The 13,958-nt window shown below is 38.5% G+C and overlaps 1 protein-coding gene across 1 annotated transcript; it reads left to right on the top strand.

The window, feature by feature from the left end:
• The first annotated feature begins 236 nt into the window (after positions 1 to 236).
• Positions 237 to 1,886, top strand: LOC107779960 (uncharacterized). The gene is made up of 3 exons (XM_016600463.1): positions 237 to 630; positions 747 to 1,663; positions 1,737 to 1,886. Exons 1-3 carry the CDS (start codon positions 237 to 239, stop codon positions 1,884 to 1,886), a joined length of 1,461 nt encoding a protein of 486 aa, XP_016455949.1.
• The last annotated feature ends 12,072 nt before the right edge of the window (positions 1,887 to 13,958 follow it).

The raw sequence follows: 13,958 nt of genomic DNA, 5'->3' as shown, positions 1-13,958 counted from the left end.
TAAGGTATATATGTGTAGTAGGCTACCCTTTTGTATGTCTCATCTCTGAAGATAAGAAGGGTTCTGGCTTTAAGATAAAAATATTCAAAATAAGGCACAACTGTGAAGATGCATTTGAGAATCCTAGAGCTAAGGTGCAGAATAACTCCAAGTACAAGATAAAAGATATGAAACTAGATTTGAAAAATTAATTTTCATTGAATGTACATAACTCCACATTGAAAAGGGCTAAGAGAATGACACTTCAGCAATTGCAAGGAAGCTTTTTAGATGACTATAACAGATTAGAAGCATATGCAAATGAGATTAGGGAGAACAATCCTTGTAGTGATGTGGTTATCAATTTATCAAAAGATGTTATGGCTGAAGGTAAAAGAAGATTTCTTAGAATGTACATATGCTTCAATGCAATGAAGTTGGGGTTCAGACAAGGGTTGAGACCATTCATTGGACTAGATGGGATTTTCTTAAAGGGTCATTGCAAGGGGCAATTATTGGTGGCTGTTGCACAAGATTGTCAGAATCATTTCTATCCCTTGGCCTATACTGTAGTTGACAAGAAAAATACCTTGACATGGATATGGTTTCTGGAGCTGCTAAAACACTCATTGAATCCGAAAGGTGGAACTAGTATTACCTTTATGTCTGATATACAAAAGGTACAACTTATGCTTTTGCTTAACTGACTATTCCAGTTATTTTTAAGTTATTATATTGTTAATTCTGTTTAAATTTACATGTGCAAGGTCTGTTGAAAGCAGTGAGAACTATCCTCCCTCTCTCAAATCATAGGTTTTGTTTGAGGCATATTGAAGCCAACTGGAGTAAGAGGATCAAAATTTTAGTAGAGATGAAACAATACCTATGGTGGTCTGCTTGGAGCACTTATGAGGAGGACTTTAAAGATCAACTAAAGAATCTTAGTGAATTGTCTGTTGATGCTGCCAAAGAGTTGCTTAGGTATCCACTACAGAATTGGTGTAGGTCTTACTTTGATACATTGTGTAAAAATCAGATGGTGGACAATAATTTTACAGAGTCCTTCAACTCTTGGATCTTAGAAGCAAGAGGCAAGCCTATCTTAAAGATGCTTGAGGATATTAGAATCAAGGTCATGAACAGGTTGAGAGAGAAGGAAGAAGAAGCTAGAACATGGGGAGGTGAGTTTAGTCCTAACTGCATGAAGTTGTATGCTGCTTATTTGAAGGTAGCCAACTTGTGTACTGTTCATTTTAATGGTGAAACTGGCTATGAGGTTTCTGAGGGTGATGATAGACATAGAGTAAACCTAGTGGAGAAAAAATATACTTGTAGATCCTGGCAGTTGACTGGCATCCCATGCCCTCATGCCATAAGGGCACTAAAATACAAGAGAGAGGATCTAATGACTGAAATTAGTTGGTGGCACAGCAATAAAGCTTACCCGATGACATATATGGCCAAGTTGATGCTTGTTAGAGGTGAAAAGTTCTGGAAAGTATTACCAGAACATGCTATGGATCCTCCTCCACTTGCCAAAACTGTTGGAAGGCCAAAAGTCAAAAGAAATAGGGAGAAGGATGAGGCGAACAAGAGACAAGGAGATTGGGCTGCATCAAGAAGGGGAACTAAAATGACATGCAACATTTGTGGTGAACTGGATCACAATTCAAGGACATGCAAGGTACTTGCTTCTTAACTTATCTTTCTTCTTATATAATTGCAGTTATTTAATAGAAAGTTTTTCTATTTAATAGGTTGGTGCTGAAGGAAATATTGAGGATGTTAGTTGTTCAGCCCCTCAACCAACACAAGAAGGTGAAGATGAAAGTGAATTTGTGTTCATGCCTACACCAAGAGTACCAAGACACCAAACAGAACCCTTTGGTGATGGTAGTGAGCATTAAAGTGACCATGTTTTAATGCCTAAAATTATTTTTGAAGATCAAACACGACTACTGATGAGGCAGCAACAATTGACCTCAACAGGGACAAGAGTCATCTCTTTCAGAGGAGATCATACTGGTGTCAGTTATCCCACGGATCTTCCTTACTTACCTACTAAGCTCACTTGGAAAGGCAAAGAAGCTACGACTGGAAATCAATTGGAAGTGGCAAGACAAAAGAAAGTTGGGAAGTTAAAGTGCAGGAAACTCAATGAGAACTCACACATCTAGGAATCTTGGTTATTGTATGTAGTTGCAAATCTGGGAACTCACAGAACCCTTTTGTTTTGATGTTTTGGTTTGTACTGTAAAACTAATATTACAGCAGTGATATTTGGTTTAGTAGTTGTTCTGTAGCAGCAGTAAACATGTTTTGTAGCAGTTGTTTGGTGATATTTTGCACAGCAGTGCAATTGTTTTGATATTTAGGTGTTTGGTAATATTTTGCACAGCATTGCTGTTTTGATAGTAGTTGTATTGTTGCAGCGGTCCTGTTTGGTTTAGTTTGCACATCGGTGCTGTTTTGATAGTAGTTGTATTGTTGCAGCGGTCTTGTTTGGTTTAGTTTGTACAACAATGCTATTTTGTATGTGGGTCTGGTACTCTAGCAGCAGTATACATGTTTAGACATCAGTGGTGTTTGGTGATATTTTGCACAGCAGATTGTGAATACTCTCTATTTTAGTATGTGAAAATATATTGTGAATGCTTTGACCTACTTAATTAAGCACAAACTAATCGGATAAAACATATATTATACAAGTTTTTGCTGGACAAGTTAATCAATCAGTTCACTTTATTGAGATATTTATGTATTTATAATGAGACAAAATAGATATCCACTGGAATTGATTCCCTTATTTAAGTATACTCATAAAATATAATACTGCACATGCATTTGCTGGGATTTAATGCAACACACACCTTGTGCCTTTCTAAATGGATAGCCTGCAGGTAAATAAATCGACTAATGACTAACAGAAAAGAACTTTGTTTGCACAACAGTGGTCGTTGCATAGCAGTGCTGTTGTTTTAAAACAGCATAATCTTCATTATGAAACACGAGGAATGATTTAACCAAAATACTACAACATACTAAACCAACATACTACAACATACTAAACCAACATACATTAGCTTCATCATCCCTATAACTAAACCAAAATACTACACCAACATATTTAAACAACATACATTCACTTCATCATCCTTACGACAACCAAAGCAAATAATAAAGCCCATGAAACCAAAATGATATTTCTCATCTTCTTCACTTTGACCTCTAAATTACTAGCCTTTTCAGCTTCCACAACTTGAAATTGCTCCATTTCGTCAAGTTTCATCTTCAAAGTATGCCTTTCAACCGTTATAACATCTTCCATTTCATCAAACAAGTCCTTAGAGCCCCTTTGAACCATTGTAGCTTGTTCCATGAGGTAAACTTTATTCCTCAAATTGTTCCTCTCAACCTTAGCAGCATCAAGTTTAGTTTTTAAATCTTTGATCACCATCACCGCTTGACGAGGGAGCTCTTCGTCAATCCATTCAAAATACCCGCAAGAACTAACCTACATCATATCAGAATTTACAGCAGTTTTGGCAACAATTTTTGTACATAAACAATAAAAATCAAGAACGACCTAACTCGACAAAAGAAGATGAATCACATAAATCGACCAAAATCAAAATAAATTCAAAACTAACCTTGGATCTTGGACATTTGTAGAACCTTCTCCCAGCATTGGCGTCTGACCAAGCTGTCAAATATAGCGCAATCAATCCACAATGACACCTTCTTGCATATTGAATTTCATGCGCATTCACAGATAAATCAGACATTGAGCAGAAATTTGAGCAAAAATTTTGAAGGAAAAATGGAAATTTTTAAAATTTGGGAATAATGACAATAAGGGTTTTGGGAATGGGTGAATATCGGTATAAGAAGAGGGAAAATAAGAAGAGAGAATAGCTTATGTGGATGCCATATAAGCTATAAAATGCTGATATGAAGGCTGAGGGCCGTTAGGTTGAAAGCATTAGTGGCCCATTTTACTAATGGAGAGGATATTTCTGGCCCAGTTTACTAACGGAGGACAAAAGTGAGCTATATACCATAGTTTAGGGATATTATTGGACCTTTTCCGGTTCTTTAATACTTGGTCCATCACCATCCTCAACAAGCTTCACTATAAGCTATTCGACTCTCTCAATCTTTTCAGGTTTGCTTCTTTATCATTCTCTTTGTTCATAAATCTAGAAATTTTTGGGCTAATTTTTTATTTCAATATGTTTCAGCTTTGGTTTGCTCCATTACCAGTTAGACTTTGCTCGAAAAAGTAGTTTGTTGAAGTGAATAGCATCATCCCTTCTTTATTTTTCTCTGTCCTTTCTATTGGATCCTTCAATTAAAGCTCAAAAATTAAGGTAAACTAAAAATCTATTGCATACCATGCATTTATTTATTTATTTATTTATTTTATTTGATTTTATTCTATCCCAACTCTAAATATTTGAAATTTATAGAAAAATCTTAGTTGGTATTCATCAAAAGTGTCTGAATAGAGAAATTATGAAGTGAAAAACCTATATGTGTTAGTTTCTCAACTAATAAATTAGAAGAATAAATTAAGTCTTTACTGATAAGTACCCTATCTAAGATAATTTATTTTATTTTATTTTAAGCTTGGGTTTTAAGATATGGCATATTTTTATTTGTAATTTTTGGTGTATATATACAAAGAAGGAACTCTATTGCAAGTATTCAAATATCTACAAAAGCATAAAGATAAGGGCTTTAATTGTGGGTAACTGAAGAAGCTTTAGTAGTTTCTTAAAACTTTATACTGTTAGTAGTACTTCACATAGCAAAGCAAATAAAAATTATTGTCCTTGATTGCAACATCGATCTTAACTCTCTTTGCTTGTACGTGTAAATATTTATCTAAATTTATTTTATAAGTTTTATGCTCGAGTCTACAGTCTTATGTAAGCTTTTATGGTTTAATTATCATCATGTAAGTTATAACAAATGTTTTATTATTGTCTTGTCAGAGTATAGAATATGAATTCTAATCGTGAGTGTGGATGTATGCTAGATTGGAAAATAGATTCATTAATACTAGGTTTATTGCCGGGGTTGAGGAGTTTGTTGCATTTGCTAAAAGTCATCCACAATGCATGGATGTTGAGAAGCTAAGATGTCCTTGTAATCATCATAAATGTCGGAATAGAAATATCTTAGATGAAATTACTATTATGGTACATCTTGGGAGACACGGTTTTGTACCGAATTATTATCGTTGGTATCACCATGGTGAAAGTTATATTCCATATCCAGGAGTATGTAATGTTAATCAAGAAGAAATAATTGGTGAAACTGTACAACAAGAAACTCAGAATCCCCAATCTCATAATTCAATTCAATCTATGTTTTTTTTTAATGTTGCTGGGCCATCTTAGGATCGGAACTTAGAAAAGGACCCAAATCTAACAACTCAACATCTTTATAATATGCTCAAAGCATCAGAATAGGGAAGTATGGGTGAGAACTGTCACGACCCAATTTTCCCTCTGTTGGGTATCGTGATGACACCTAATCTTAGGGACTAGGTAAACCTAATATTTACTAAATAACAACAATAATTAAAAAACATCTAACAATTTTTGAAATGGAAATCTCTATAAAATTTAAAATTCCCAAAATCGGTAGTACAAGTCATAAGTTCTACAGAGTTTGTTATAATTTTCTAAATAAAACTGTTTGAAATAAAGTAAACAATGTGAATACAAATCAGAAGGTGACTCCGAAGCCTGCGAACGCAGCAACAGGTTTACTTTGAATCTCCACAACAACAATTCGCACAACTAGCTAGTGATCAACTGACTTCGAAAATACCTGGATCTGCACAAAAATATACAGAAGTGCAGTATGAGTACACCACGGCGGTACCCGACAAGTATCAAGACTAACCTCAATGGAGTAGTGACGAGGTACAGTCAAGACACCTACTGGACTAAATAACCTGAACAAGTATAAGTATAGAAACAACAGAGTATGATATCTACATAAGGACTAAGCGAAATGGAAAATAATACGGTAATTTCCGTAAGAAAGGAAAACAACAACTATCAGCGGTATACCATAATAATGACACAGTAGTTGTACGGAAACACGATCTCAATCCGGTGATCACAAATAAATGAAAGGCAAATAACAACTCAATAAAATGACCGCTTTCACACCGGGTTTTAGGCAATAACCTCCACGATGTACCGAACCTCAAAATATTCACAACTCACGGGTCTCAATTCCCGAACCCTAACACTTAGCATCCTTTTCTCTCATTACAATTTATAACCGCACTGACGACTCACGTGCCAAATAGAGCCATTCTCACATAAAAGGCAAATAAACAAGGGTGTGCATCTATACTCAACAATATCAAGAAAACCTCTTAACCGATAAGAGTGCTTAACTACGTATATGCTCGTGTAAGTGTCCTAACATAGTTCAAGCCAGCTAGTAAGTATAGAAAAAGAAATGGACAACACGTAGAATGTTTTCCCATAATGTTCCACAAGATAGAACTCACACAGGTAAGTGCACCACTACACAAATATCAACAACAAGAATGCCCCCAGGCTATCACAAGTCATCACAAATCAATCCCTGACACAGCCCACCTTGTCTCGCCACGTGTGCAATAATAAAGTAAATGCCCGCCTTATCTCGCCACACGTGCATAATAATGTTTTCACCTTGTCTCACAACATGCGCAATATATATATATATATATATATATATATATATATATATCCCGCCTTGTCACACCGCATGTGCAAATATCAATAGTAAAAATAGCACGGCAGAAACCTCGTGCAACCCAATAACACTCGCACGGCAGAAACCTCGTGCATCACAATAACAACAACCGCACGGCAGAAACCTCGTGCATCACAACAAATACTACAATAATAATAATGACAATAATACAAGGGTACGACAAATAAGTCAACTCAGAAATTCCAGAACTCATAGAAACGGAGGAACTAATTCACAAGGGTAGCCACAAATCGGGAATACTAGTCATAATAAGAACAACTCAACAAGAAAGGAAATACCATGTAACAACGGTCCACAATATACAGTTCGACAACGAGGGAGCTAACATAAGTCAAATAATTCCAAATAAGGACAAGTCAACTAAAATATAGGATATCTAACTTCTTTTGAGATTGGGCAATTAGGAAAGAGGTACAATAAATTCAGCTAAGAAGAAGCAGCGGAAAGATAACCATAACCTCAATTAAGGCTAGACAAATACAGAAGAGATAGTAATTGTTTCAAATAAAGATAAGCAGTTAGTGAAAGGATAACATGGCAATAGAAAGGTAACAATTTCAGTTAAGGTACATATGAATGAAGTAAGCAATAAGAGTGAAGCATGAAGCAATTAAATCTAATTAAGTACGTGAGGTGAAACTAGTAATTAGAAGCGTAATCATAACAAGAACAACTGCATATTCAGTGAATACAAGGGCCTAAGAACCCTAAAAGACCAATTTTCCACAAATACGTCCGAGTACGTACTCGTCACCTCGCGTACACGGACTACAAGTAGCATAGAAAACTCAAATCCTAAGAGGTAGTTCCCCAACACGAAGTTAGACAAGATACTTACCTCAAAGAAGACAAACCGATACTCTAAAATGAACTTCTCGGTGAAATGGCCTCCGGACGGCTCAAATCTAATCAAAATAACTTCAAAGCACAAATAAAACTCATAAGAAACTATTCCGGATCATAAAGCTTCAATCTTTATCAAAATCTAAAAATCGACCCAAAAATCGACTCCCGGGCCCGCAACTTGGAACCCGACAAATTTTACAAAACCTGAACACCCATTCCGATACGAGTTCAACCATACTTAATTTATCAAATTCCGATACCATTTCGTCCCTCAAATAATGATTTTTCATTTTGAAAGTTTTCTTAAAAAATCCCCTTTTCCCTCAACTCAAAACACAAATTAAATGATAAAAATAAAGATACAATCATGGAATATAATAAATTCTAGGTGAAGAACACTTACCCAATCAATTTTCTTGAAAACCCCACAAAGAATCGCTCAAAATCGAGCTCTAGAACTCCAAAAATGGTGAAAATGGCAAACCCTCGGAATAAAGTACTATTTATTCTCCCCAAGTCTTAAAGCATCGTGAATGCGGAAGGGTGATCGCGTTCGCGAAGAAGAAAAGTGAAGGCTGCCAGAAGACCCTTCGCGAACGCGAACAAAGGGACGCGAACGCGAAGCACAAGGGACAAGAACCTACATGAACGCGAATAGGACACGCGAACGCAAAGGGTAAATTATTACCAGCGCTCAAGGCTTGGTTTCTACTGCGCGAACGTGGAAGGAAGGATGCGAACGTGAAGAAGGAAAAAGGCAGACCTTCGTGAATGTGAGAGCTTTGAATGCGAACGTGAACGCGAAGAGGAAATATTAGGCGGGTCAGCAGAACACTACGCGAACGCGAAAAGCACTTCGCGATCGCGAAGAAGAACATCAGATGACAGAAAACTGCAGTTCAAAATAAGAGGAAATGACCTGTGGCCCATCCGAAACACACTCGAGACCCCCGGGACCCCGTCTAAACACACAAACAAGTTCCATAACCTAACGCGGACTCGCTCGAGGTCTCAAATCACATCAAACAACGTCTAAACTATGAATCGCACTATGAATCAAACTTATAAACTTTCAAATCTTCCAACTTCTTAAACCCGTGCCAAAACCTATCAAATCAACCCGGAATGACGTCAAATTTTGCAGGCAAGTCCCAAATGACATAACAGAGCTGTTTCAACTCTTGGAATCGCATTCCGACCCCGATATCTCTAAAGTCAACTATTGGTCAGACCACTCCACTTTCCAACTTCAACTCTTTCCAATTTTCGTCGGAATGCTTCAAATCACCCTACAGACCTCCAAATCCAAATCCGGACACACGCCTAAGTCCAAAATCACCATACGAAGCTGTTCAAATCATCCAAAATCTATTTCGGAGTCGTTTACACAAAAGTCAAATTCCGGTCAACTCTTACCGCTTAAGCTTCCAAAACTAGAATCCTTCTTCCGATTTGACTCTGAATCATCCGGTAACTTAACTCGACCACGCATGCAAGTCAATACATATAATACGAAGCTGTTCAAGACCTTATGCCGCCGAACGAGACTTAAATTCTCAAAATGACCGGCCGGGTCGTTACATCCTGCCCCTCTTAAACAAACGTTCGTCCTCGAACGTGCCAAGAATAGTCTTTAAATCACTGAATGCACATATCCAACATACACCCGCGGGTGACCCGACGTCACCCCAATTCACATAAGCCTGACGACACCATCCCAACTGTAATTTATCCTTTCTACCAACACCGATAAGCCTTAGAGTCAAAATTCTCACCTTTCGTTCATCTCCAAAAGACCCGATTCTAAATCCATACCTGGTATCAGTCTCAACCAGCTGCAATAACTCATGCCTACAACCACAAGGTACGTCCATTCAACATGACACGCCACACATAGGCCCATAATAACATTTCTGATCATAATAGCTGCCTGTAATCAAAACCAGCACCGACAATTAGCTTCATATCCATCAGAACACTGTTTTAAATCTCCACAACACTGACAATGATGAAAGAAACATGAAGACCTATTAACTATATACCCGAATCAAAAAGTCACAACTAACACCACCGGGCACCCACCCCGCAAGCTAAAACTCAAGAAGCACAGAACGAAAATGACTGAATATGTAAAGAAAAACACATAAGAGAAACATCAAACAAGCCCGACAATCACAACTATCTATGAGTACCATCCTACAACTCAATTTAAAAGGAAAACTTAAAGTATATGAACAAATCACAAGGATCTCATCCTGATATAACTTTTACCGTGGCACGCATCCCAGCTCAAACATATCAAATCACATGAAATCGTGAGGGTCTCACCCTTAACTCTGAATCACAAGTCGAATACACATCATACCAATGGAAATCTTCCACTAACTCAATTCTGCCAATAAAATCACAACACTTACTAAACTCTCACTCCGGTAGAGTATCAAATCACAATTCGTAACCAAATTACTCAGGAATCACATCAAACCTACCATAATGGACAACCGGAATTCACTTCTAGCCTCGTAACTCTCAATAATGAATAAATACAAATGATAGACACATGCTACCACTCGTAGAATCTCCCAACAGGGGTAAACACATAAGTAGAGAACTAATAACAAAAATACCCATATGTGAAGCAACCAATAAGGGAACTCGCCCCGATAAGTAGAACCGAAACAAAATACGAATGGTCCCCCTCTATAAAAAAATCAAAAGCATACCTGTATGACATCATCAGGCTCATCGACCTCAAGCCTACTATATGAAACACATCAACGGGCCGGGTCTCCACCTCTTGGGCGCCCTCTACTCGCTTGAATACCCCACTGTGACATATATGCCCGGAGTCTAGGACAATCTTTCACCATATGGCTAGTATCTCCACACTCAAAGCAACCCCTCTACTAACGTGGCTATAGGAACTGCGCGGTACGGGTACTTTGAGACCCATGAGTACCTGAAACACCGTGCAAAGCCTGAAGTGCAAGATGAACTGACTGACCCGCGAAACCTCTACCCTGCCATACCTTGCCCAAAATAAGGACCCGTAGATCTCTCCGGTCTACGAGGCCTCCTAGCCTCCCTATCCTCTCTCTCCTGACCTCGCTTGACCCCTCTTTTATAGCCCTGCCTGTCCTCTCTCTCTTGATCTCACATGCCCTCCACTCAGCGAGCGATCCCTACCACCTGCTGAAACGAAACATCTGACTCTATCTCCCGAGCCATGCTGCACCGAATATCATGCCTGAGCCCCTCAATGAATCTACAGACACGCTCTCTAACTGTAGCGACCAAAGCGGGTGCATGTCTGGCCAAATCACTGAATCTAACGGCATACTCTAACACTGACATAGTGCCCTGGCGCAGCTGCTCAAAATCCGGGCCATGCATCTCGAAGGGACTGAGGTACAAACTCTCTCAGGAACATCTCTGAACTGAACCTATATAAGTCAAGCTGACTCAGCTGGGCTACCCAACTTATACGCCCGCCACCACTGATAAGCCGCTCCCCTAAGCTGGAATGTAATAAAAGCAACCCCGATCGTCTCCACAATACCATAGTATGAAGAATGCGGTGACACTCCTCCAGGAAACCCTGGGCATTATCTGCCGCCAAACCACTAAAAGTAGGAGGGTGGTACTTCTTGTACCTCTCAAGTCTAAGCTGTTCTTTCCTCAGATGCTGCTTCCCTAACCACGGGCTGAACTGGGACCACAGACTGTGTCACCATAACACCTACAACCTGAACAACATGATCTCGCTGCTCTGGAGTGTGGGCATCAGGAGTCTGAGCTCCTTCCCGGGTCTATGAAATAGCCGGTGCAACCGGAATCAACCCCGCCTGAGCCAATGTACCAAACATGCTCAGGAACTTTGCTAAGGTCTCCTGAAGTCCGGGGGTAACAGCATGCGCCTTAGGTACCTGTCCCCCAACCGGAGCTACTGGCGGCTCCTCAACTGCTACTCTGGTGGATGCTCTAGCTACGACGCGTGCTCCTCTTCGGCCTCTGCCTCTGCCCCTAGCGACATCTGCTCCGGGGGCAGCGTTATCAGTAACTGCAGCTCGTGTCCTCACCAATTGTGAGAGAACGGAATGATAACAGCTTCAAACTTCGAGATCAATAAACTCACACAATAGGAATGAAGAAAGTGAAATTGTCCTAATAGTTCCGTAGCCTCTCGAAGATAAGTACAGACGTCTTCGTACCAATCCGCAAGACTCTACTAAACTCGCTTATGACTCGTAGCACCTATATACCTAGAGCTCTGATACCAACTTGTCACGACCCAATCTTTCCTCTGTTGGGTATCGTGATGGCACCTAGTCTTAGGGACTAGGTAAGCCTAATATTTACTAAATAACAACAATAATTAAATAACATCTAACAATTTTTGAAATGAAAATCTCTATAAAATTTATAATTCCCAAAATCGGTAGTACAAGTCATAAGCTCTACAGAGTTTGTTACAATTTTCTATATACAACGGTTTGAAATAAAGTAAACAGTGTGAATACATATCAGAAGGTGAATCCAAAGGCTGCGAACACAGCAACAGGTTTACCTTGAGTCTCCACAGCAACAATCCGCACAACTAGCTAATGATCAACTAACTTCAAAAATACCTGGATCTGCACAAAAATATGCAGAAGTGCAGTATGAGTACATCACGGCAGTACCCAGCAAGTATCAAGACTAACCTCAATGGAGTAGTGACGAGGTACAGTTAAGACACCTATTGGACTAAATAACCTGAATAAGTATAAGTATAGGAACAACAGAGTATGATATCTACATAAGGACTATGCGAAATGGTAAATAATATGGTAATTTCAGTAAGAAAGGAAAACAACAACTATCGGCGGAATACCATAATAATGACACAGTAGATGTACGGAAACACGATCTAAATCCGATGATCACAAATAAATAAAAAGAAAATAATAACTAAACAAAACGACCGCTTTCACACCGGGTTTTAGCCAGTAACCACCACGAGGTACCGAACCTCATAATATTCACAACTCACGGGTCCCTAACACTTAGCATCCTGTGCTCTCATTACAATTTATAACCGCACTGATGACTCACGTGCCAAATAGATCCATTCTCACATAGAAGGCAAGTAAACAAGGGTGTGCATCTATATTCAACAATATCAAGAAAACCTCTTAACCGATAAGAGGGCTTAACTACGTGTATGCTTGTGCAAGTGTTCTAACATAGTTCATGCCAGCTAGTAAGTATAGGAAAAGAAATAGACAACACGTAGAATATTTTTCCACAATTTTTCACAAGATAGAACTCACACAGGTAAGTGCACCACTACACAAATATCAACAATAAGTATGCCCTCAGTGCCACAGCCCACCTTGTCTTTCTATGTGTGCAATAATAAAGTAAATGCCCGTCTTGTCTCGCCACACGTGTATAATAATGTTCCCACCTTATCTCGCCATATGCGCAACCCACATACATATATATATATATATATATATATATATATATATATATATATATTCCGCCTTGTCACACCGCATGTGAAAATATCAATAGTAATAATAGCACGGCAGAAACCTCGTGCAAATCCAATAACTCTCGCACGACAAAAACCTCATACATCACAATAACAACAACCGCACAGCAGAAACCTTGTGCATCACAACAATAACTACAACAACAACAATGACAATAATACAGGGGTACGATAAATAAGTCAACTTAGAGATTCCAGAATTCATAAAAACAGAGGAACTAATTCACAAGGATAGCCACGAATCGGGAATGTTAGTCATAATAAGAACAACTCAACAAGAAAGGAAATTCCATCTAACAACGGTCCACAATATACAGTTCGACAATGAGGGAGCTAACACAAGTCAAATATATTCAAATAAGGACAAGTCAACTAAAATATAGGATATCTAAGGTTGGGCAATTAGGAAAGAAGTACAACAAATTCAGCTAAGAAGAAGCAGCGAAGAGATAACCATAACCTCAATTAAGGCTAGACAAATACAAAAGAGATAGTAATAATTTCAAATAAAGATAAGAAGTTAGGGAAAGGATAACATGAAAATAGAAAGGTAACAATTTCAGTTAAGGCACATATGAATCAAGTAAGCAGTAAGAGTGAATCATGAAGCAATTAAATCTAATTAAGCAGGTGGAGGTAAAACTTGTAATTAAGAAGCGTAATCATAACAAGAACAACTGCATAATCAGTGAATACAAGGGCCTAAGAACCCTAAAAGACCAATTTTCCATAAATAAGTTCGAGTACGTACTCGTCATCCCACGTACACGGACTACAATTAACATAGAAGACTCAAATCCTAAGG

Source organism: Nicotiana tabacum, chromosome 19 (assembly GCF_000715075.1).
Source record: "Nicotiana tabacum cultivar K326 chromosome 19, ASM71507v2, whole genome shotgun sequence".
Lineage (NCBI taxonomy): Eukaryota > Viridiplantae > Streptophyta > Magnoliopsida > Solanales > Solanaceae > Nicotiana > Nicotiana tabacum.
This window is presented reverse-complemented; position numbering and strand designations above follow the sequence as displayed.